Here is a 27194-nt window from a genome sequence, read left to right on the forward strand (position 1 = left end):
AAGATTTTGTCCAGGGAGCACCCTGGGCCTTTTAGGGAAATGAGGCCTTGTCCAAGTAAGGACACAGCATGTGCCATAGCAGGCATTTTCTTTTATCACTGATAGGAATCGAAGCCTTGGACTTTGTCTTAACCATTAGAATGAGGCAAAAATACAAGATCTTTAACTTCTGTGGCTTTTTCACAAGCTATATCGATGTTGGTACCTCTTTAAACTGTTTCAACCATGCTGATTGTTAGCCTGGTAAAATGTGTTTATTTTATTACTCCCTGCCTAGTTTGAAATCTCTGTATTGTCACTTCCTCCTATGGGATCTCTAAGTGTAATGAAGACTGATTGGGATTCCCGACACTGGTGTCATCACCAATCCCCCAGAGGCTTCAGTGCAAACACTGATATTTTCTAGAATAAGAAACGAATAAACAACAAAGTAACATGTTAATATATTTTAGAACTCCCAAAAGCTTAGACTTAAATTTTTAGAATTGAGAGATTATTGATATATATTATATATTATTAGTTTTAGGTGTACAACATAGGAATGATTTGATATTAGTATGCTTAGACCTTTATAATCAGAAAATATTTGACCTATGATCAGCAAAAAGTAGGAGTTGCTATATAAATTGTTAAAATTCCTTCCTTGGATTTGAAGTTACAGACATATTTTATTATTGTATTCATTTTTTTTATGTGACCTTACAACTAAGTAAATACCATTTTGAGTACTTACTACGTGCTAGGTGATGTGCTAAGCAGTTTACAACTGATTATAATTTCCTTAGAACAGAAGAGAAAATTGGAGCTCAGAGAAGTTAAACAATTTACTCATGGTCACAAAGCTAGGTGAGCTTAGGATTAAAAATCAGGTTTGTCTTTTCAATAAATTTTATTTATTGATTATCTTTTATAAATGGCAACAGTGTATTATAGTGAGATGAGCTCTGAGCCTGAAATGTGGACCTGAGTGTGAGTCTCAATTTTTTCATCTTCAAAATAAGAGTAATGAGTCCTTTCTCATAGAGTTCTTGAAAGGCTGAGATTAAAAAATGGTGGCCAATATTACGAGACCTTATCAGACCACAGGGTTGATCAGTCATTGGTGGGAAGGAAGTCACGAATAGTTGGAACCCAGACAACTTACCCAGTATAGAGTTAACCTCCCTTCCTCCCCCAGCTCTGGGGCAAACAGTAGCTGAATTGCCAATGGCCTAAGGGTGGCACTGTGTGCTAGATTTGACTGGATTGACACTGGCATCTAATGGGTCTACCCTACTGAAGGAGCATTGACAAAGACCAGTTCAAGACCTCGCCAGCTTATAGCTTTGAGCCTTCTGATCCATACACTTCTGCTCAACTTCTCTGTGCCCTAGTTTCCTCAATCATGAGGATCGTAAACCTCACCTCATGGGATTACGAGGACAAGAAATAATATATGCCAAGTATTTCTCGTGGTGTCCAGTACATATTATCATATTATAAAAGGCTCTCAGTTAACAGTAGCACTAAGATGCTGTACTGCCTTTTCAAGCCCTTTGTCGGACAGGTCTTCAGCAGCACACCACTCACAAAACTTTGTCTGATCTGCTCTCCTGTACTCTGCTGCCCAGGGTCAGGCAGTAGAAAGTGGTGGTTAACACATGAGCTTTGGACTCAGGATAGTCTTCTAGCTTGACTACTTCATGTTGATACGAGTTGAAAAGGCCACTTAAACTCTCTACATCTCGGTTTGCTCCATCTTTAAAATGAGCATGATAATGGTGCCTACCTAACAGGATTGTTATGAGAATTAAATGAAATAATGTGTGTAATCTGCTTAGCACAGAGCCTTGCAATCGGTAAATGTTTAATAAATGTTTGCTTTGATTTGAAAAAATTGTGAACGTTTTTAATTGATGTTTTTATTAAGGTCATACAGATAGGAGGTGCTGGGGCTGTGATCAATCCCAAATCTATCCACATCTCATGCCTGTTCTATTGTAGCACACTTCTTGTGTTTGAATACTTCCAGTAACAACTGCCAGTATGGTCCCTATTACTAGAAATATTTTCAGTATACATAATATGATGACTTTGTAGGATCCTAGAAAACAATAGATGATTTTTAAGATCTTTTGAATTCTTGGGATCTTATGATTCTCTGGATCATAGGAAGTCCCTAAATTGAAACATTATGTCTGAAGCATTTACTTGTAAATTGGTCTTTGGGAACTAGTGATCTATTTTCCATAAGACATACTTCTATGCAGAATTTAGAGACCAGTGTAGAAAAAGAAGGAAAAGGAGGTGCTGTGATATTACATTTAAAGCTAAGGGCCTCGGGCTTCCCTGATGGCGCAGTGGTTGAGAGTCCGCCTGCCGATGCAGGGGACGCGGGTTCGTGCCCCGGTCCGGGAAGATCCCACATGCCGCAGAGCAGCTGGGCCCGTGAGCCATGGCCGCTGAGCCTGCGCGTCCGGAGCCTGTGCTCTGCAACGGGAGAGGCCACAACAGTGAGAAGCCCGCATACCGCAAACCTCCCAACCTCAGTATCTGAATAAAACTAGTCTCAGCAAGGTTTCAGGAGAAGATACTCCACCCCACTAATTCAAGCTAATGTGATTGAGATGAAACCGAGGGTAGTTATCAGTTAGCCATTGATAAGTGGTGAATTGTGACCTGCCTTCACTGGTTAGGCTTACTTTGATTGTTTCTATAAAAGCTTGTATGTCCTCCAAGGGTCACATAGCCTGGGCAATAGGATGTTTGTCCAAGTTGTTTTTTAGGAACTTGGAGTCAGCTGTGTCCAGTTTGAGCTTGAGATGATTAAGACTGGTTAAGACCTCCCACCCTCCATCTGGGCACGTGCAAATGTCCATTCGGTGACCTTTTGATGTCTGAGGGCCAAAATCTCCACCCTCACAGCATGCTAATGCTGCCGTTTTCTGAGCATGTCTCATGCAGAAACCTGTAGCTTGGTTGCATCTGCACAGAGCAACGATTGCCTCTCCTTTTCCTTATCTCAAATTACCTTTCTCCATGCTCCCCCTGCCTCAGTTTTTATACCATAAATATCCCCAACCCCTCGCCTTCAGGGAGACAGATTTGAGACTTTTCCCGTCTCCTGACTTGGATGCCTCAGGAATAAACCCTTTCTATGCTGCAAACCTCATCGTCTCAGTGTTTGGCTTGCGGCGCACCAGGCAAACAAACAAGACCCTCTTATTCTTCCCAAATAGTCATATGTTCATTCATTTAGCAAATATTGAGTGCCAACTGTATTTTAAATTATGGGGCTATAACAGTCAAGAAATCGTCTGTTTCTCTAGTGCGAGAGAAGGTAATGATCTTGGGGAAGGAAGTAGTTGGACAGATTTGAGACATATCTAAAATGAGTGATTTATGGAAAGGGGGAAAATTGGAGGCAGTAAGTTTTTAATCAACTATTGCCGTAGTCCATGTGTGACGAATCAAGGGCTTGAACTGTGATAGTAATAGTGGGAATAGAGGAATAAAACTTAACTTTTGAAAAGTTGTTTCTACAGGGCAATTATGTATAAATGATAAATGATGAGAAGAAGGAGTTCCAGATTTAGCCAAGGGTTTGAGTTCAGGCAAGGGAGAATATTAGGTTTATGGGGCAAATGGAAATTTTAATCATCCATGGGCAAGTCGTGTTTATGGGGATGATACTACATCTGAGTGGAAATATTCTATGGTAACTAGAAAAGGGGAACTGAGGAAAGGTCAGGGCTAGAAATAATATATTTGGGTATCATCTGCATAGAGATGACAGGATTACTTAAGTGCTTAAAAGAAAATGAAGAATATTGGGACTGGAAGGAAAAGGTAAAAGAATTAATTAAAAAAAAACCAGAAATGGCCAAAGAGGTATTAAAAATCCAAGAAGGTATCATAGGACCTAAAGATAAGATAGTCAACAGCGTGAAATACTGCACAGAAAGCAGGTGGGATTCGGACTGTGAACAGAATATTGGCAGACCCAAGTGGTCACTGGAGACCCTTGGAGACTGGGTAAGAAAAGGTGTTGGTGGCCAAGTCATATATCAGAGGCTCAAGCAGTAATGATAGATTGGAAACATAAATAGGATAGTAACAAAAAAGGGTAAGAATGCCTGGAAAACTTATTTTTTCAAACAAAAACTTATTATTTCTGGTTGACAGTAATATGGAAGATATTGATGGAGAGGCAGGTTTAAGAAGCATCAGAGGGAGACAGCATGGTGCCTCCTGTCAAGTTTCTTTTTCTCTAGTCTCATCGATATCCTTCCCTTCTCTGTATCAATGCTGATTATGTCAGTCCCCTACTGAAAGACCTCTCTGGGTTCCTCATTGCCAGTGGAAATCCAATATCCTTAGCATAGCTCACCAGATGCCTCACACTCTTGGTTCTAACCTCCCTTTTCCATTTCCTCTTTTGCCGCTCAAGGCACAGGAGATTTCACATTCTTTCCAGATTGAGTCTTTGTACACATTGCTTTTTCTGCCTGGAAGATCCTTCTTCCCACCTTTCACGTGGAAAATTCTAACTCATCCTTCAACACCTGGCTCAAATGTCACCTCATTTTTGAATGCTTTCCTGACTCCCCAGGCCCAGTGCAGGTCTCCCTCTTTGGTGCTTCGACTGCAAGTTGTTCATTCATATTTTTGTCTCAGCATCCTGCACTGCAATTCATAAATTTCGATAGCTCTGTTCTCCATTAGACTATATGATCTCTGAATACGATGACTGTCTCTTTTTTATCATTGTAATCCCCATGACTGGCGCAAAAAAAAACTATTGCTAAAAGCATCAGGAATGAATGAGTGAGTATTAATGTAAAGAGATATATCATGAGGTATATAGGATGAAAGTGAAGAAGCATCTTAGTGCTAAGCGAAATAAGCCAGACACAGGAATACAGATACTGCATGATCTCACTTATGTGTGGAATCTAAAAAAAGTCAAACTCATAGAACGAGAGTGTAGAACGATGGTTGCCAGGGGCTAGGGTGTGTGGGAGATTGGGAGATGTTGGTCAAAGGGTACAAACTTTCAGCTGTCAGATGAAAAGTTCTGAGGATCGAATGTACAGTGTTGTGATTATAGGTAATAATACTGTATCAAATACTTAAAGTTTGCTGAGAGGAGTTGCTAAGTGTTCTCACCACACACACACAAATGGTAACTGTGATAGTGGTAATCATTTCACAATGTATACGTATGTTAAATCATCACATTGCTCACCTTAAAAAATCATGTTGTTCAAATTAAATACATATGACTTTTATTTGTCAATCGTACCTCAAAAAAGTTGGGGTGGGGGAAGCTATATGAATTTGAGCAAGTTAATTTCTCCAAACCTGAGTTTCCTGTTGGTCAAAGGAGGATAATACTTACCTTATAATGTGCTTATGAGGATAAAATCTACAAAATATAGATCAAACAATTAATGACCAGCATTTATTAATCATTAATGTTATAATTATTTTCAACTCCCACCTTCATGGCATGGATCTCTTATTAGTTGCTCTCTGGCCTTGGATTTGGCTGCAACTTTAATCCATTCTCAAAAGAGAAGAATTTTTGGTTCGTTTTCTAAGTTAAATTTTCATGTTAAGAAATTGAAACTCAAGTCTATCTTTAAGCAGCAGTGTTTCATCTGCCTAAATGATGTAATCTGATTAATAATAACCATTTGGCATCAAGTGAATTCAACAAAAATCTAGAATTAAATATATGGGTTGATTTAGTAAGTTTACAATTAAGTCTGAATTGTTTTATGAATCTCCAAGGCACTTCCCAGAGGAGGCCCTAGCTTCGAGGCTTACTACACTGGATCCAGGGACACCCTTCTTGTCTTATCTTCAGGATTGTGTTGCCCTGAGTGAGTTAAATCAGCTCTTTCTATTTTTTTTTTTAGCAGAATTTTTGTGGTTCATAAAAACAAGCATTTACAGATTTTCTTGCATAGATAAAGGAAAGGATTCTACATCAGATTTAGATCAAGAGATAGATTTTCAGAAGAAAATGATGGATGTGTCCTCTGGGAGTAACAGAATGCAGTGATGTTCGTCTCTGACTGATTGAGTTTAAGGCATTTGTGAACACTTCCACGCCCACACCCACTCAAATACACAAACAGTGGTCACAACTGCAGCTCCAGACACTGCCTCTCTCCCCAGTCTCATATCCAAAGTGCATCCGTTGTTTTCCATAACATGAAATAAATCCCTCCCTTTTGCCCAGTGGTGAAAAGCTTATATAAATACTAAAACTTCAACTATTCCCCTGAGTTTTCTGTTGGCAAGCCTGCAGCTATGGGTTTGTTGAGATATTGACATGCATTTTCTGTGCAGATCTTTCAGGCCACTTGGGTGAGTCCAGTGGTGATAAATTTATGTCTTGAAAATTCATCAGAGTAACCATTATAACACTCTGTTTATGAAAACTTAAATAATTAACACCCTGATTTAAAAGGCTCCAGGTTCAAAGTACCTCTTTTATTCTTTCAACATATATCATTCTGGTGATATATATCCTATATATATCTTAGCAAGTCTCCGCCAGGAGATGACTTTAATAGTCATTGAAAAGAAAATGTGGATGCGAAGAATTGACTAATTCAAAACATATAATCTTGCATTGTGGCGTTCCCATGAAAGAATATTTTTCAGTATTTAGAAGTGAAGTCTTTTACTGTGTACTAAATAGGGATAGTTAACATTACTGGGCCATAATTAATGTGTATAATGAAAAATCTTTATCATAATGGAAAGAAAAGGGGGAAGGCATTATTTTTAAAGACAAAAGTCAATGCCTGGTGTAGAGTAGACGCTCCTTAGGTGGTTGTAGAATAAGTGGATGTGTGAATAGGATTAATTATATTCCTAGTGAAATGCATACTACCTTCATTAAAAATTTTTATCAGATTCTTATGTAAAAAAATTTATATGATTGAACATAGTTGTTCATATAGTAGTCTGTCTTTTAGAGTATGTTAATTCAAACTTCTCTTTTCTTTTTATCTATTAGATGGCAATTAGAGAAGTGTTCTCAAAGTATTGACACTTTTTAATCTTTTTTTTAAATAGTGGAAAAAGTGCATTTCTCTGACATAATTCCCATAGAATCTGCTGATCTGAAATTAATTTTAGCTATGTCTGAGAGAGCTGAATAGAAGCCCATGAATATTAACTATTTCTACTACACTTCCACTAGCCCTCCCATATTCGTGAAGCATTTTACTTGCTGCCAATAATTTACTATAGCTAACGCTTTTTAAAAATTTCTTTTAACCTAGATTATTACTTAACTAAAAATAGTTTGCTATTTTAACAATTAACAGTTGTCAAATTCTTCATATATTACAAACTATGAGTGTTTATTTGTCTTTTAGGATCCAAGATTTTGTTTCTGTGCTCACTGTCTTACCAGAGAACTAAAAAACAGTAAATCTCATTAATGAATTAGGTCTCCTTTCCTTAAGACCTAATAGAGAAAAGAAAGGAAATCAAATAAGCTTTTGTGTCTGTGAAGTCCAATTTTAAATTATAGTAAAAATAAAACAGAGGTAAAGGACTTGGATGAATTTGAGGGTTGTTAGCTAAATTGAGGTATTAGTCTTTACATGTCTCCATTTGTTCTAATTGGTAAACCACAGTGCAAGTAAATAAGTAATTAAGGTTTTTTTTTAGGCCAGTGGTTGTGGCTGTTAATTCTGGTGTGCTTTAAGAGTAATGGAGGTAAAACATACAGCTTTCTTTTAAAACCAATTCATTAGTTTATTTTTTGTTTTGAGGAATAATTTAGCATATCTGTGTCTATCTTAACCTCATGTACTATTGCCTGAGACCTAAAAAACACTTCACAATGACGTTATGCTCAAAACTTCAGTAACATTATATTATCATCATTAAATTCATCAAGTGCTCAATACCACATTTGAAGCTCAGTTAATACCATTTTCTACATAATCTCTCTTCTCCAAGGGTCTTTCTGTCAAAAAGTTCATAGGGTCAGAAATGGGAGGAATTTCAACTCTAATGGTGGATTTGCAAACAAGGGGATGGGAGTGGCTATTCTTATAACTTACAGGGCAACTCAAGTTGTTTCATATTGGCAACATTCTCTCAAAACTAGGCACAAGGAAAGTTAAAGAAACATGTTTTTGTCATTATCAGTTGCTTTCAAAGAGGGCCACAGGAGAAAACAGGTTGTGTACAGTCTTTAGAGTATAAAAGTGCATCCCTTTTTGGTCTCTTCCTAGGTTTGAAGAAGAAATGACCAGCAAGTGGTTACACCTCTTCGAAGGCAGTGCAGTCCCGTATGGCCCGATTAACAACATGAAGAATGTGTTTGCAGAACCCCAGGTTTGCTTTTTGAAATTTTTAGTATGTTTCGGTTAAAACCACAAGAATTTGCCTCTCTTTTCTATCCAGACTGATTCATATAAGTGTACATTAGCCATTGATCTTGAGCTTAAGTCACATCACCTGATTTTTTACTCTTACGTTAAAGTGTGGGTCTGAAATAAAAATAATCAGAATTTAGCACTGGCAGCTTACAATCATACTTTTATATGTATCTGATCGAACATATTTCTTCAGCAGCCATAAAGTATCCAAGGTCAGGGCATGTGTTTTCGCTGAAAAATAGAAATATAGACAATTGAAAGGTTGGAGTCAGGCACGCAGAGATCATTCTCTGCAGAAAGAAATGGGAGGACCTTCACAGCTGTAGTCCCCCTCTCATCGTATGGCTGTCTTAAAATGTACAAAGCAAGTCATCATTAGTTCTGCTGATGCGAGGCTTTCTATATGCTTTGATTAATGTGCATTACTCGTGGAGAATAAATGTACTTGAATAGAGATTTGTGCTATACATTGCTTACAGACTCCTTCTTGGGGTACAGAAATAAGGATCATCTGAAAAAATATTTCTTCTATAACATTGTTCAAATGATTTTTTTTAGATAATGTCAAAATAATAAGTTTTGATTTTATTACTTTAATCAGTATCACTGCAAGCAATTTACCATTTCTCAGATTCACATATTAATCCCACAATGTAGAGGAACTGCCTTTTTCTATGAAACTTTCGCCGTGATTATTCATGTGTCTGTCAGCTTCTGTCATTTCAAAATTATAGTTTTTCTCTTTATTCTTTTCATTTTTTATAGTGGTAGATTTTTCTTTGAAATGAATTGTTGAAAATGGAATATACTTTTTTAAGGGAGCAAACTGACCTAATTCTAACTTTGGTACCTTCATGTTACATGAATATCTGTTTAAAGGATAATTGAACTGTGTTCAATTCAATGATTATAATATTTACTGGAGAAAAAAAGGTGAATGAATGCAGGAATTCTGCTCTGTGCTATTTTTTTCTGCCAAGATTGTGAGTATGGCAACACTTTGTTCCTAATGAAAGAATGGTCAATAGGAATTGGAGAAAAGGGTGCCCACTTGATATGGACTGAGTCTTTGTGAAAGGGTCCCCACTACATCAGTGATTAATGCTGGTGATTCCTTGTGATGAGGTAGCAGTTTGTGCACCCTGAATGTAGACCAGAGGGCCAGTTTTCTCACTTCAAGCTTTGGCTTTAAGCTGCTGTAGGGGAACGGGTGGGTTTCACCATTATCTTCCTGCTTAAAAGTAGAACCAAGGTGTGTAGGACTTCCTGTTTAACTCAGTTTGAGGGCACATTTCTCTAGAGAGAATTCCTGAGGGTTTTTCCATCAGCACTTCTGTTGGCTGCATCTGTGTTTCATCAGGAATAAAGGCACCAAAGCAAAAAATGTTATTTTAAAAATTATTAGATATATTCAAGTGTTACTTATTTTTTAGGCTTTGATAAACAAGGATCCAAGGTCCCATCCTTAAAATTGTTCACTTTATGGGCTGGTTCGGATTGAATGTTGGGTAATTAGGATTTTCATTCCCAATTTTCCCTTGTAGCTCACTTTAATTACTTTAATTTTTGTATCTCAACTCTTTTGGACCTGCAGGAAGTTTCTATTATTGGTCTATGGCTTATTTTAGTTCTTAAACAATTTTTCAAATGGAGGATAGTGATATTCTAAGTCAGGATACCAACTTTTCCTACTACCCCAAAAGTCTTTGAAAACTGCCTTCTTATCTACCAAAAAGTAGATTCTAATTGTTACAATTCTAATATCAAAAATTCTTAATCATACAGTGATAGTTATTGACAATAGCGTAGAGTTGGTCTCACATACCATTTCATTCTTCTTTGGAATTTAAACACCAAAATGTGTGTATAAAATTATCTGGATTTTTAGAAAGACTAGAGAGCAGTGTAATATTAGTACAAGGACCTACTGTATGGCACAGGGAACTCTGCTCAATATTCTGTAACAACCTAGTGAGGAAAAGAATTTGAAAAGGAATAGATACATGTGTATGTATAACTGAATCACTTTGTTGTACACCTGAAAGTAACACAACATTGTTAATCAACTGTACTCCAATATAAAATAAAAAGTTGAAAAAAGTAAAAATAAGCAAAGATGACTATGGCAATTGTACGTAGGACTGTTTGGCACAAGACGTAAGGGCACCATCTTTCCTCTATGCCTGGAAGTGTTTGGCTCTTTTAGAAGGAATTCCCTATCATTATGTATTTTGAAAGGAATGTAGAAGCTGAAAAAATCAGGGAGTTAAAAAAAATTTGTATAAAATAAATACAGTAGTAAGACCACGGAGTCAGAAGTGTTGGGCAGTTTTATGTTTTCTAGGCTTTGGTTTCCTCAATAGTAAAGTGATGAAATAGAATCTTTTCTCTATATTGTAAGTGTTAAATGTGACAATGTTTATCAAAGGCACATAGTAGGGATTGCTAGATGGTAAAAGTTTAGTAAATGGTAATAGCTCTGGTTATGGTGCCCTTTATGGTTATATTTTTATTAGAAAACACTTTCTTTTACTTATTATTTAGTGGATAGAGGCAAATCCAGTGTAGCTGCAGGGATGGGGATCATTAGCTTAAAATCAAGGTCTAACTAATATCCTTTTAAGAAAATCCGTCTGCAGACTTTGTGCCAAGAAGTTCTCAGCCCTTCAGTAATTTTTCTGATTACTGAAAATCTTTTTGTTTTCCGTAAAAGTCTGATTTCCATTCAAGGTGTCCTCCCTTGTTTTTCCCCTGACGAGCTGTGGAGTTTCTTGGCCCTGGGTACATGGAACCGGCCACTTCTGTTCAGATGTGGGACCTCACCGCTGGCGCCTGTGGCCCAGCTCTCCATGTGCGCCGTGCCAGCACAGCTGCTAGTTCAACTGAAAATTGATTTGGGTGAAGTACAAGGCCTGGAACATGGCGCAGGAAGTGAGACTTTGATGAAGTGGAAAGGGGTATGTCTAACCAAAAAAAGAAAGAAGAAAAAAGATTAGAAGCATCAAAGAGCAGGAGATAATTTTCTGTGGGCCTACTTATCAAGTGGACCATTTATGTTTCATCTGTGGTTTGAACGTGGTAGACAACAAAATTTGCTTGATGGTCGAAACTGTTCCTAACCAAAATAATTTCCTCATAGTCTCATGTTCTGAGAAAACTTGCCTTTTTGACTCAACTGAAACAACAAGTGATTCTTTTTTTTCTTGGATAGATGCAAGGGTGTCTACCTTTTATCCTCTGATTATATGCTACAGACCTTTGCACAGTTAAAATGATCCTGCAGGCATCCACTGTTAAGTCAATCAGCAATACTACAGGAGATTTTGGTCTGTATTTACTGCTATCTCTGAGAAATTTTGATCCAAAACCCTTTTAGTGGTAGTTTTATTGTTTTTTCTCCCTCAATGATAAATTATCTGTGGAAAACTCTGTGCATTGTAGAAGTATAATATAGATTATCTGCATGTAGATTTTAATAGTCATGTTTCCAAGTGCTTTCTTAAAATATCTTCTTTTAATCAGGCCAAGATTGTGTAGTACATTAAAGGAATTCTTAAAAAGTTTAAAAAACTTACTAGATGACCTCAGTATGGTCCTATTTAACATACCCTTGGGAACATGTGCATGAAATACATTGTGGTTTGAGGTTTTCCAACCCAAACAGACTTAAAAGAAAATGCAGCTTTTAATAGAAACTATTCAAATTCCTGCGAAAATAGGTATGGATCTCACCACTGAGAGGGTTTAAAAGCATCATTATCTACCATGAGAATCAAAAGAGAATGTGTTATCCTGCTTTTTCTATTTTGCTCAAGACGGTAAATTTGGCGGTTCTAGTGTATCATCATTTTTGAATGAAATGCTCAGTTAAAAAATATATGTGTATATGAATGACTGAACCTCTGATTAATGTTTCTCTTTCTCCTTGATGCCATGACCTGTGGGTGGGGAAGAGAGGGCAAAGGAAAACTGGTGTTATTTAACAGAGTCTTCACATTTATACCACACAAGTTGAATCCATCAGGTGTAAGACATCACCCTGAAGCATCACTTCTGAGAACTATTGGGAGGGAAATATCAGAACTGAAATATCACAGCTGGCCCTGATTTTAACTGGTGCCAAACACCTGCAGACTCTAAAAGGATACCAAAATAAAACCCCACCCTGTGGCAGCAAGCCAGCCCTTAACAACCCTTCCTTAACTTTGCATCACCATCAAGATTAATTTAACATTTTCTACAGAAACCTTATTCTTCCTGTCCCAGAAGGCCATTATAACTCCTGTAGCCAATCTTTCGTATGGGATAAATATGTCATAGAAACAGAGTGAAGTCTTGAAATATTTGATAGCTTAAAATTATCTGTTGTTTTCATATCATTATTTGTGGAAGCCTGTGAAGTTGGAGGCTTTATTAATCTCTAGGCTAGCTCATATTCTCCAAGTGACTTTGTTTTAGCACATTTTGGCAAAATATCTGAGCATCTGGGGGAAAAAAGCCTTCAGGATTCATATAGTAAGTGTCAGAAGCTCCCCAAAATACAGAGCTGTTTTTCAAGTCCTTTCTACCTTATACATGCAGACACGCATGTGCACACATGCACACACATACATACACACATGCACTACTGATGCATTTTAAAGATTGCCTTTTGAGTGACATTAGTTAATATTTATTGAAATGCAGTTGCATAGCCCTGGGAGGGTTATACAAATCAAGCAAAATTATATCCTTGTTTCTAATACTGCTGGGAAATACATACATACAGTGCTCCCTGTAACTGGAAAACAGTTGATGAAGATCTGAGGTAAAACAGTATGTCTGGAAATAATTCCTAGTAGACAAAAGAGATACAAAAATAAAATTTATGTATATCTCTGAGTATATATGACACATTTCAGATAGTGAACAAATTCAGACATTTTGTTCTGTGATACCTGGGTATAATGTTTTCAGTTTTGGAAAGAATAATGTTTCATACGTAAGTGATCAAATGAAATAAAAATTGAAAGTTTAAGGATTCAATTTTATATTAAAATATAAGACAGTGATATCCAATTTTATTTTGTTGTGTTGAAAAGAATCGTAATACAAAAAACCCTCATGCGTTATCATGTAAGAGGAAACCTATTGAAATGTCAAATAAAAGTTAAGGTCTTAGTATTACATTACTGGCATTTTATGTTCATTCTTTATGTATACCTAGGAAATTTGGATGCATCGGGTTTTTTTAAGCTATCACACTTACATATTTAGATATCTAACTGGAATGCCTTGGACATTACCTGATTGACATTGATGGAAAAAAGGTAATAGAATTTATGTTAAAGAAAAAAGTCTCTCTTTTTGTTATTTTCATGAAAGGCATGGTTCAGGGCAGAGGAGACTGTAGTCACTTTTTTATTCAGTCAGTCACTCAGTTATTTGTTCAGCAAATAGTAATTTCTGGCCTGCTATATATGTATGGTCTTTTAATTTTTTTTATTTTTGGCTGTGATGGGTCTTGTGGCTGCACACGGGCGTTCTCTAGTTGCGGCGAGCGGGGGCTACTCTTCTTTGCGGTGCGCGGGCTTCTCACTGCGGTGGCTTCTCTTGTTGCGGAGCACGGGCTCCAGGCCCGCGGGCTTCAGTAGTTGCAGCACGTGGGCTCAGTAGTTGTGGCACGTGGGCTCTAGAGCGCAGGCTCAGTAGTTGTGGTGCACGGGCTTAGTTGCTCCACAGCATGTGGGATCTTCCCGGACCACGGATCGAACCCTGTCCCCTGTATTGGTAGGTGGATTCTTAACTACTGTGCCACCAAGGAAGTCCTGTATGATCTTGTGTTAGGTATTTGGCCAGGGGAGGGATGAAGGAAAACAGTGAAGCAATAGGACAAAGATGAAACTATTAAGCATTCAGGAAGGTTGTACAGTCCAGTTTAAGGTAGAAAGTGTCCAGTGTCACAGAAGAGTTACACAAAAATGCTCTGGGTATTTTTAGTAGCAAGAAATGATAGGTATAAAGCATCATGAGATTCTCCTATTTAATTAATTAACAAAAGCTTAAAATCTGATAAAGACTTGCAAAATGTCTTAATCATGAAATTTACCAAAGAACTCTTTATCCTTTTAAAAACTCTTTGTAATTAGCTTATCATATTACTAATAAATTCCTTCTCAATGATTAAGCGGAATTTAATGGAGGGTTTCAATTCTATTGAGTAATTTTGAAGATATTTGTGATCTGAGAAAGTCTGAAGACTTTTTTATTTTTATTTTTGGCAAAAGTTATTTTCTCTGTCTCTCCTCTTTCTCACAGTTTATTCATCAGGCTCCACTTATCTCCTATTTCAGAGTAGAGATTCATAGTATAAGCACTGACTTTTACCGAGCCTTGAACTTTCAAGCCAAAGACATAATTTATTATTTTGCTGAGTAAAAAATAGGAATCAAGAAAGAGTAATCTCAGGAAAGTGCCAATAAAAATCACAGTGAGGAGCTTCCATGCTGTTTTCCATAGTGGCTGTACAAATGTACCTTCCCATCAACAGAGCACAGGGTTCCCTTTTCTCCACATCCATGTCAGCATTTGTTCTCTCTTGTCTTTTTCATGATAGACATCCTAACAGGTGTGAAGTGATATCTCACTGTGGTTTTGATTTGCATTTGTCTGATGATTAGTGATGTGTACTTTTTCATGTACCTGTTGGCCATTTGTGTGTCTACTTTGGAAAAATGTCTATTCAAGTCCTTTGCCCATTTTTAATAGAAGTATACATTAAATAATTTGAAGTTTATCAATACAGTGGAACAATATATTGCCTTTATCTCATGGTTTTGAGGAATGACATGGAAAGTGTTCATTTATAAAAATAAAAATGCAGCATACAAAATTGTGTATATTGTATGATCTCAATTTTGTAAAACTATTCTCTTGAAAACAATCGTATGTTACTTTGTAATCAGGAAAATAATGGGTTTAAATATTCCCATAGCTTAAATAGTTTCTTAAGTGGAAATTTAAAATGAATTTTTGTTATTTTTAAATAGTTAAAACAGATTCCAATACGGAATGCTATGATTTCACATATGTATTCAAATGAAAATACTTTTTAATTGAGGTGTAATTGGCATATAACATTATATTAGTTTCAAGTGTACAACGTAATGATTAGATATTTGTATATAGCATGAAATGATCACCACAATAAATCAATTTAAAATCCATCACCATCCATAGTTAAAAATTTTTTTTCTTATGATGAGAGCTTTTAAGATCTACTTTCTCAGCAACTTTCAAATATATAGCTTATTAACTATAGTCCCCATGCTGTACATTACATCTCCATGACTTATTTATTTTATAGCTGGAAGTTTGTACTTCTTGACTCCCTTTGCGCATAAAGATACTTTTAAGTATCATTTATTGTAGTTATTTACATACATTAGAAACATTCTAGTTGTCCTGTTGGTAGTACTGAACATGAACAATGATTGACAAGGACTGAGCACTATTGATATTTTAAGAACTTTTCTAAAATGATTAATAATGAAGGAGGAATAGATACAAAATGGTGTATTTGTCACCTAAAGGGAGCTTGGAATGGAGTTCTACGTTTTTTGAGAACTCAGCAGTTAAAAATGCACCCTGAATTTGCAATTTATCTCTTTTATTTTTGTCAGTGTGCTTTAGGTGTTGTACTAAGAAACCACTGACTAACCTAAGGACATGAATATTTACATCTATATTTTCTTATAAGAGTTTTACAATTTTTAAGTCTTATATTCAGGTCTATGATCCATTTTGAGTGTGTGTGTGTATGTGTGTGTGTGTGTGTGTATGAATTTATCTCATTGTTCCAGCATCGTTTGTTGAAAAGATTATTCTTTTCCCATTGAATTTTCTTGGCACTCTTGTTCAAAATCCATTGGCTATTAAAGAAAGGTTAATTTCAGAAGTTTGATTAAGAGTATCTTGATTAATTTTCATATTTGTGTGAATTTCTCAAACTTTCTAAGTTTGATTTCTAATTGTATTCACTGTGTTTGAAAAACATACTTTGTGTGATTTCAAGTTCTTCAAATTTATGGAGGCTTATGTTATGCCCTATCATAGAATCGATCTGCAGAATATTCCATGTGTTCTTAAGAAGAATGTATATTTTGTTGAAGTATTCTGTAGATGTCTATTAGGTCTTGTTTATACCATTGTTTAACTCTTGTATTTCCTTGCTGATCTTCTGCCTAGTCATTATATCCATTATGGAAAGTTGGGTGTTGACTTCTCCACCTCATACTGTTGCATTGTCTGTCTAACCTTTCAGTCAGTTTTTGCTTCATGTATTTTTGGGCTCTGTTGTTATGTGCATATATGCTTATCATGGTTATATCTTCCTGATGGATTGTCCCTTTTATCATCATGTCTCTCTCTTTACTTCTATAACATGTTTTCTTTTAATATCTATTTTCGATATTTCTGATATTTATATATATATATATATTTTAATATAACCACCCACTCTCTTTTATGGTTGTGGTTTGCATTGTATATCTTTTTCCATCCTTTTATTTTCAGCCTGTTTGCATATTTGAATCTAAAGTATCTCTCACATAGATAGTATATAGTTGGGTCCTGTTTTTTTAAAATCCAATTTGCAAATATCTGCTTTTTGATTGAATTTTATTTTTTTTCACATCTTTATTGGAGTATAATTGCTTTCCCATGGTGTGTTAGTATAAAAGAGTGAATCGGCTTTCCTGGTGGCACAGTGGTTGAGAGTCCGCCTGCTGATGCAGGGGACATGTGTTCGTGCCCTGGTCTGGGAAGATCCCACATGCCGTGGAGCGGCTAGGCCCGTGAGCCACGGCTGCTGAGCCTGCGCGTCCGGAGCCTGTGCTCCACAACGAAAGAGGCCACGACAGTGAGAGGCCCGTGTACCGCAAAAAAAAAAAAAAAGGGTGAATCAGCTATACGTATACGTATATCTCGATATCCCCTCCCTCTTACGTCTCCCTCCGACCCTCCCTATCCCACCCCTCTAGGTGGACACAAAGCACCGAGCTGATCTCCCTGTGCTATGCGGCTGCTTCCCACTAGCTACCTGTTTTACATTTGGTAGTGTATATATGTCCATGCCACTCTCTCACTTCGTCCCAGCTTACCCTTCACCCTCCCCATGTCTTCAAGTCCATTCTCTACGTCTATGTATTTATTCCTGTCATACCCCTAGGTTTTTCAGAACCACTTTTTTTTTTTTTTTTTACGATTCCATATGTATGTGTTAGCATACGGTATTTGTTTTTCTCTTTCTGACTTACTTCACTCTGTATGACAGACTCTAGGTCCATCCACCTCACTACAAATAACTCAATTTCATTTCTTTTTATGGCTGAGTAATATTCGATTGTATATATACGCCACATCTTCTTTATCCATTCATCTGTCGATGGGCACTTAGGTTGCTTCCATGTCTTGGCTATTGTAAGTAGAGTTGCAGTGAACATTGTGGTACGTGACTCTTCTTGAATTATGGTTTTCTCAGGGCATATGCCCAGTAGTGGAATTGCTAAGTCATATGGTAGCTCTGTTTTTAGTTTTTTAAGGAACCTCTATGCTGCTCTCCATAGTGGCTGTATCAATTCACATTCCCAACAAGAGTGCAAGAGGGTTCCCTTTTTTCCACACCGTCTCCAGCACTTACTGTTTGTAGACATTTTGATAATGGCCATTCTGACTGGTGTGAGGTGATACCTCATTGTAGTTTTGATTTGCATTTCTCTTATAATTAGTGACATTGACGATTCTTTCATGTGTCTGTTGGCGAGCTGTATATCTTCTTTGGAGAAATGTCTATTTAGGTATTCTGCCCATTTTTGAATTGGGTTGTTTGTTTTTTTGATCTTGAGCTGCTTGAATATTTTGGAGATTAATCCTTTGTCAGTTGCTCCGTGTGCAAATATTTTCTCCCATTCTGAGGGTTGTCTTTTGGTCTTGTTTATGGTTTCCTTTGCTGTGCAAAAGCTTTAAAGTTTCATTAGATCCCATTTGTTTATTTTTGTTTTTATTTCCATTTCTCTAGGAGACGGGTCAAAAAGGATCTTGCTGTGATTTATGTCATAGAGTGTGCTGCCTATATTTTCCTCTAAGAGTTTGATAGTGTCTGGCCTTACATTTAGGTCTTTAATCCATTTTGAGTGTATTTTTGTGTATGGTGTTAGGGAGAGTTCTAATTTCATTCTTTTAAATATAGCTGTCCAGATTTCCCAGCACCACTTACTATGTTAATATGGTGTATCACATTGATTGATTTGCATATATTGAAGAATCCGCTTGCATTCCTGGGATAAACCCCACTTGATGATGGTGTATGATCCATTTAATGTGCTGTTGGATTCTGTTTGCTAGTGTTTTGTTGAGTATTTTTGCATCTATTTTCATCAGTGATATTGGCCTGTTGGTTTCTTTTTTGGTGACATCTTTGTCTGGTTTTGGTATCAGGGTGATGATGGCCTCGTAGAATGAGTTTGGGAGTGGTCCTCCCTCTGCTATATTTTGGAAGAGTTTGAGAAGGATAGATGTTAGCTCTTCTCTAAATGTTTGATAGAATTCACCTGTGAAGCCATCTGGTCCTGGGTTTTTGTTTGTTGGAAGATTTTTAATCACAGTTTCAATTTCAGTGCTTGTGATTGGTCTGTTTATATTTTCTATTTCTTCCTGGTTCAGTCTCAGAAGGTTGTGCTTTTCTAAGAATTTGTCCATTTCTTCCAGGTTGTCCATTTTATTGGCATAGAGTTGCTTGTAGTAATCTCTCATGATCCTTTGTATTTCTGTAGTGTTAGTTGTTACTTCTCCTTTTTCACTTCTAATTCTATTGATTTGAGTCTTTTCCCTTTTTTTCTTAATGAGTCTGGCTAATGGTTTATCAGTTTTGTTTATTTTCTCAAAGAACCTGATTGAATTGTTTAAGCTGTTCACACTCACTTTTATTATTGATAGGATTTCCAGCCAACATTTGCTCTCTGTTTCATGTGTTTATTTTTCTATTTCCTTTTCATTGGTTTCATTTGCATTAAGTGGGTATTTTCTAATGTAACATTTAAATTCTTTTAGTGATTTTTGGTGATATTTTTTTATTAGTTTCTCTAGGCCTATAATGTATTTCTTAACTTATCAGGTTTGACTTCAGTTTTATACCAACTTAGTTACAGTGAAATATGGAAACTTTACTCCTATATAACTCCTATAGATATGTATGTATATTATAAACTCAGCAATACAGTTATAATTGTTACTCTATAAATGTTATGTAATATTAAGTCTTTCAAGGAAGCTGATGAAAGAAATGAGAGCTAATTTATATTTATAGAATTTTTAATATTAATTTTATGTATGCTATTTTGCCCTCTTAATTTCTTCTCATTGACCTGAGTTCTAGATTTAAGTTGGATTTGATGTCCTTTCCTTACTCCAACACATGTTTTTTGCTCTTATTCACCTCCCTTGTGCTCTTTATTGTCAAATAGATTACATTTCTGTATGTTATGCGTTCAAAAGTACACTTTTATACATGTTGTTTATTGCAGTAGCATTTTGAATAAGTCAAGAGAAGAAAGGAGAAGAAATATGCAATTGCACTGTTGTTTGTAAATGCCTACATGATTATCTAACTGGTATGCTTTATGTGTGTTAGTGTGTGGATTTGTAGTGCTGTATGGGTCATTTACTTTCATCCTAAAGAATTTTCTTTGGTGTTCAGTGTAATGTAAGTCTGCTGCCAACAAATTCTCTCAGCTTCTGTTTATCTGGGATTATCTTTAGTTTGCCTTCATTTGTGAAAGATAGTTTTGCTGGATACAATATTCTTGTTTGATAGTTTTTACTTTCAGCATTTTGAGTATGTTGCTTCACTGCCTTCTGATTTCCATGGTGTCTAATGAGATGTTATATGTTAATCTTATTGGGTTCCCTTCATGTGATGTAATTTTTCTTTTGCTCTTTTCAGGATTTTCTCTTTTTCTTTGAGCATTTTGAGTATGATGTGTCTTGATCTCTTTACATTTATCCTACATAGAGTTCATTGAGCTTCTTGGATGGTAAATTAATGTTTTTCATAAAATTTGTAAAGTTTTATTTCTTTGATTCATCTGTTTCTTCTTCTGGTACCCCAATTATGTGTATGTTGGTGCACTTAATGGTGTCTCACATTTCTCTGAAACTTTGTTTAGTTTTCTTATTTTTTCTTTCTGAAATTCAGATTGAATAATTTCTATTAGTCTACCTCTGAGTTTGAGTTTGCTGATTCTTTCTTCTGATAATTCAAATATATGGTTGAGCCCCTCAAGTGAATTTTTCATTTCAGTTATTGTACTTTTCAACTCCAGAATATCCATTTGATTCCTTTTAATAATTTGAATATTTCTCTCTTTATTGATATTATCTCTTTGATGAGACATTGTCTTCATATCTTCCTTTAATTCTTTAAGCATGGTTTCCTTTTGCTCTTCAATCATGTATATAATAGCTGCTTTGAAGTTTTTTTCTGCTACGTCCACCATCTGGGCCTCTTCAAAGGCAGTTTCTATTGCCAGCTCTTTCTTTCTGTGTATTGGACACAGTTTACTGTTCCTTTGCACGTGTCATAATTTTTGGTTGATATCTGGACATTTTAGATCCCCCTACCCCAGAGGTTGTTTTGTTTGTTGCTTACTAGGTCAAACAACAGTGATTTGGCTGTGCTAATTCTGTGAAGTCTTTTTTATCTGCAGTTCACAGCTTCTGATGTCCCAGCTCAGATTGGTTCCACTTGTTTTTATCTTTTACCTAGTGATCACTCCTGGGCAGGCATAAGCCGTTGAGTCAGAATATCACACTTGGCGGTTTCAAGGTGATTGGGCTCAGGCTGCATGTTCTGATTAGCTTTCTGCGGGCCATGGTTCTAATGTCACTTCAGTTTTCCAAACGTCTGTAGAGCTATCCAAATCTGTGATGTGTATTCACCACCTAATAGCCAGCCTGAGATCTGGGTGGTGTTGTATCTGTTAGTTCAGTTCTCAAAGTGTGGTTTGTTGAATTCAGTATGTGCGTATGCCCAGAAATTCATAAACAGCCTTATGCAGTTATATTCCCAAGCTCCTTTCTCTTGACCTCCTTGGTAATTTCCAGTTTCCTGGGGTGCCTCTTTTTGGTCTTCTGGCCAGAATGCTATGGCTTTAGTTATCCTGTTCTCCTGTGCACTTCCATAACTGCTCCTGTCTTTGGGACCAGGTGGCAGCCGGACAGAGATAGGAAAAGAACAATGGATTTAACTCCACTTTTTTGAAACTGCTGTTCCATCAAACTTAAAGGGACGTTCCCCTTTTTTGGATTTTGGCTTTTGCTGGTTCCCATTGCCTCTTCTAGTCAAAGCTGCTGCTACCACTCTCACCTCAGTACTGCCTGAGAGCTGGGGTAGGGAAATGGATAAAAGAAAGCAAAAACCAGGAGATTTCCACGCTCTCTTTGAGTGTTATGCATTCCCTTTCCTATTCCTTGAGCCAGAACTAGGAGGCTTCTCCTGGAGCTTTCTTTGTCTGCACCTATTTTCATTCGGCTGCTATAACAAAAATACCATTGACAGGGTTACTAATAAACAACAGAAATGTATTTGTCACATTTCTGGAAGCTGGGAAACCCAAGATCAAGGCACTGGCATATTCACTATCTGAACCCACTTCTTGGTTCATAGGCGGCCATTATTTTCACTTGATCCTCTCATGGTGGAAGGGGTGAGGGAGCTCTCTGAGGTCTCTTTTATAAGGATGTTAATCCCATTCTTGAGGGCTCCATTCTCTTGAACTAATCACCTCCCCAGGACTCCATCTCCAAATACTATCCCACTGGAGGACTAGGTTTCAATGTATGAATTTGGCCAGAGGTGCACAAACATTTATCTATAGCAGCATCCCAGTGCTCAGTTTATTTCCTATGTGATTGGGTTCAGACCTGGGGACACAACAGTAAAAAAAAAACTGATAAACTTTCCACTTATATGGTAGTGTTTGAATTCTGTTCTTCCCCTCTCTGTCTGCTGCTGTTGACTTTTGAGTCCTTAAAAAGCTGCTTCATTTATTCTGTCCAGGTTTTATAGCTGCATTCAGTGGGAGACAATGTAGAGTATACTTATTGCTTCATAGTACCTGGAACCTGAACATTTCAACTTTAAAGCAAACATTTCTTAATATTTAAAAAAAAGTTTCTAGATCATTTTTCTTGAAGAGAATCCTAACACAGTTGTTAAGTTAAAGTAACTCAAAAAGTTCATGTACTTTGCAACTACTTTTTCATGCAAATTAGAATTTTTAGGAAATGTCTAATCAAAACAAAATATAGAAATAAATTGAATGAAGAGGTTAATAAATAACTGGAACTACAGTGGACTCCAACTTCTATACTGATTGTCGGGTAAGCAGATGTTATAGTTTTGAACATTTATATGAATATATTTAGATTAATACATTATTGCTTTTGAATTCTTCATATATTGGGATTTTGTTTAGTTTTTTGTTAAAGTAAAGTGTTTCCCGCTACAGGAAAGAAAGAACGTCTTCTGACCTATGGGAATGAGTGGTTAGGTTGTCCTTAAACTATTTTCCTTAAATGTCAATTTTCTATGTTGGTCATCTGACAGTTACCTAGTACTTATTCAGCATTCTCTGGCAAATGCAGTGTTTTGGAGTCTGAAGGAAAACAGAATTCTCAGAAAGAGGAGTAAGGTATCAGAGCCTGCAATGGTCAGGGAGACGGGGCAAAAGTTTTTTTAAGAAAGAGTCTGTTTTCTTGTTTCTGAGCAGTACTAAATCATTCACCAATTTTCACGGCAAATATAATACAAAGCTGGGACCTCCTGTGGTGCTAGGAAGTAAGGCAGTGCCCACAAAATGATGGGAACGTGTGGCAAAGGCATTAATACAAACGAGCCAAGTTCAGAGAGGCCCCAGTAGCCAACGCAGGACAATTTGAATAACAAAACAAATATAAGATAATTATAATAATGGACTATAATCCACAGAATAAAATAAATATCCATGACTCCATACTGATATAAATAAATAATTGAATCAGTCAGTAAATGTGGAAGAATGCAAAGAACTCTTTAGATTGTAGAATTTCAACTAATAAACATAAAAGAATCAGGGAAATAGGAAATTATCTTTAGGTAAGCATCACAGTAATAATTATTGCAACAAAGAACTGTTGAAGGGTCCTAAAACTATGGTGGACAAGAGGATATTTGTATAATCTCAGTGTATCTCTTTATCTTCTCAGTTATAAAGAAAAACTAGGAACTTCACCGTGGGGAACTCTTACTGACATCAGCTTAACCAAGTGATTCAAGTTAGTAGCACCAGTAATAAGATCTGACAACATCATGAATCTTTCCTTACGATGCGTAGCATCGCTTTCTTGCCCCAAATTTAATTGTGGGAAAATATCTGACCAACTCAAATTGAGAAATTCTATAAAATGCCTGACCAGTGATCTTCAAAAGTGTCAAGGTTATGCAAGACAAAGACTGAGGAGCTGTCCTAGATTGGAGAATGCTATAAAAGAAATATGACAATTATTTGCAATGTGGGATACTAGATTGTATCGTGGTCCAGAGAAAAGGGCATTAGTGTGACACTTGTCAAAATTCCAAGTCTCGAGATTAGTTAGTGATATTGTTTCAATTTTAATTTTTTGCTTTTGATAACCAAACATCTGCTATTAACATCTTATATGTTAATAGCAGAAGATGGGTGATGAGTATTTGAGAACCGTGCTTTGCAACTTTTCTGTCCACCTAAAATTATTTCAAAATAAAAAAAAGTAAAAAAAAAGAACACAGAAATTTTATTTCAAACACCTCACATTGTATAAATACAAAGGTAAAGAGCCTTGCATTAAAAAAATGAAAGTGTGAAGTGTCAAAGGGGAGTCCTCTATAGAACATGCAAAATAAAATTTCAAGTTTTATTGCTTCTCAGGTGTCCATCATTTAAAAACAATGCTTATCAAAATATCAGAGGGCTCTTATATGCCATTGCATTTGTTTTTCTCACATTTCAAATTGACTGATTATAATAATTCTCTCTTTGCTGTTCAGGGACATGAGACTCTGAGTAGTATGAAGCCTGAACTATTACTGATATTTCTGCATCATAGTTGAGATTTTATTTCTGATGCCTGAGGACCACTAAGACAGCAACGCACGCAATCAAATGTTCAGATCTTTTTCACACAACTGTAGTTGATCCCTTGTCAAGAATTTAAATGAAAGATAATTTAAATTCATTTTTCTTTAGAAAACAGATTTTTGCTAATTTATAAAATGTAATTAAAATGTTACCAGAATGCAGTTACTCTTGGAAATACTTCTCTACAGATTCTCATTTTTGCAAAATAGATATGTCTCTTTTAACTTTTATGAAAAATGGTTAAATTTTCACAATTGGTTTCAGAAGCTATCCAGTTTCTTAGTGGTACACTAAGTGTCAATAGTTGTTGTAAGCCCTTTTATATCATCAGGCAGTGATTCTCAAACAGGATGTGCATTAGAGTCACCTGGGGAACTTTTCCAAAATCTAGTTCCTGGAGCTCTAGCATCAGGGATTCTGATAACACAAGTCAGTATGGAGTTAAGGATATCTGGAGTTTTAGAAGATTCCCCAAGGCTTGTACTGTAGAAATGTAGAATGCTTTGGAGAAGGGAGAGTGTCATGGTTATGAACATGGTCTTTCTAGTTGCGACAGACCTGACTTTTTTTTTTCCACAAATAAATTATGAATTTAATTTAGAAACATGACAAAAATGGGCAAAGGATAAGACAGAAAACTCCTACCAAACTGAAAAAAAGGTGTATGCAGTTTATATTGTTGGATAAGCAGACCTGACTTTTATTTGGGCTCTGCCACTTACTCACTGGATGACTTTGGGCATTACTCAACCCTCATATGCCTCAGTTTCCTCCTCTATAAAATAGATGTTTTAATGATTTTGACCTCATCTTTTTTTAAAATATTTCAATGAGAGAAGATAGTGCATATAAAGTGTTTAAAATGAAGGCAATTTTTATTGATGAGTTTTTTAAGATGATTAGATGTTTTCTGGAAAATGCCATAGTGGAAGGGAAGGTATTTCAGGCAGAAGCAGCAACCAAGCAAGGGAACGGGATATGTGAAAAATGCCTGGGGAAATGTGAGAAGGGCAGGTGGTGTGTTATGGCTGGAGCATAGAGTGTGGATGAGATATGGTAGGAGGTGAAAATGGAGAACCCAAGAGTCGTTTTATGGAATACTTTATGCCATGCTGAAGAGTTTGATCTGTACCCAAACTGTTTGTCAGAACATGTAGTATGATGCCAGCTCCTGGAAGTGCAGCAGATGTACTCATACCAGCAGCAGTGTATTCTGGTGGTCCTGGGTAGCTATGAAGCCCAGGAGAATGTAGGATGTAGGTATGCCTGTGTACACCTATATATGACATATGTCGTGTCTATTAGTCCCAGAGTAGAGATTCAGTGTAGAAAGTAGAAGTTCTAAGGTCCAAGCCATATTTGACACAGCCTACCAAAAAAAATACATTGTCAGAGTTAATGGGAACTTAATCATTATAGCTATTCATTCTTTGTTTTATACCTTGTCAGCCATAAATCTGGGACTGAACCTCTCATCAACTCTAATTCGGGTATTAATCAAACTATATATGACCAGTGAACGAGCACTGGGAAGAAGTACACCCCAGGTTACAGGAAGTCAGCTACGTTAATATATAGATGTGTGCGGGCATGTTGGGGAATGGTATTTATTGAACTGCAGCTGGACTGACATATCCCATTCTAAGCTCTACTCCTAGCCATCTTGGATTGTGAAATTTGTTTTAAAGAGCTTTCCCCAAGATAAGATTCAGTTCCTAGTCCCATGGAGCTCCATTTTACTTATTCTCAGATTGTCACTAAAGCAGGGGGAAGCCAGGACCTGACTGCGTGGGGACACCCGTATGCAGGGGCAGACACAGGCTAAGCGTGATGCCATTCTGTACTCTGGGATCCTCTGACCCAAGGCACACAGTGCCATCATGTCATTGAAAAAGTTAACTTTTATCCCGTAAAAGTTTATGAATGCGTCTAGGGTTTATTTAAATTAGAAAATTCTCACACAGATAGTGGTGGCTGCAAGGTATAGAGGCTCAGAGAAGTATATACAAACTATATTAGAAGTACAATTAAATAAGGACTATATTTTTTCAGAGTCTGAGAAACTTGGAAAAGAAGATGCCTTAGATGGTTATGATGATGATGTGTCATTGTCAGTTCTTCAGTTGCAGCAGTGGGACTCTGGTGGCAGATGTTGATAATGGGGAAGACTATGCATGTGTGGGAGTTGGGGTACCTGGGAACTCTGTTTGCCTCTCAATTTTACTGTAAACATAAAACTACTCTAAAAAATGAAGCCTTTGAATATGGAAAAAGGAAGATTCCCTAAACAATGTTGATGTTACCTTTAGACTAGGCTTTATAGTATTGAAATGGAGCTCAGTTTGTTGTCTGAGACCTGAAGATTCAGAATTCATTCATGATCAAATATTTCATGAGTGCCAACTGTGTACAAATTAGTGTGCTAAACAATGGAGAGAAAGAATAGCAATACTTGGTTGACTCTAAGCAAATATAAGGCTAATTAATAAACAGGAAGACCAAGTTATTTCTTTGCTATGAGAAATGTATTTGCTTCAAAGCCTTTAATATGTTATATCTACTTCCCAGGGTATAATTTTTGGGTGTTAAGGAACTCATGGGGAGC

The 27194-nt window shown here is 36.6% G+C and overlaps 1 protein-coding gene across 3 annotated transcripts in view; it reads left to right on the forward strand.

Annotated features, from left to right (window-relative positions):
- Positions 1–27194, forward strand: part of SUGCT (succinyl-CoA:glutarate-CoA transferase) — a 735783-nt gene that overhangs the window by 279416 nt on the left and 429173 nt on the right. For all 3 annotated transcript variants that reach the window (XR_003001522.1, XR_003001521.1, XM_024732946.1), the window contains exon 12: positions 8250–8352. Coding sequence is in view for 1 of the 3 variants with exons in the window: in XM_024732946.1 (XP_024588714.1) it covers positions 8250–8352 (103 nt within the window). In the remaining 2 variants the exon portion in view is untranslated. The remainder of the gene's footprint in view (positions 1–8249; positions 8353–27194) is intronic.

Source organism: Neophocaena asiaeorientalis, unplaced genomic scaffold, assembly GCF_003031525.2.
Source record: "Neophocaena asiaeorientalis asiaeorientalis breed wild unplaced genomic scaffold, Neophocaena_asiaeorientalis_V1.1 scaffold56, whole genome shotgun sequence".
Classification (NCBI taxonomy): domain Eukaryota; kingdom Metazoa; phylum Chordata; class Mammalia; order Artiodactyla; family Phocoenidae; genus Neophocaena; species Neophocaena asiaeorientalis.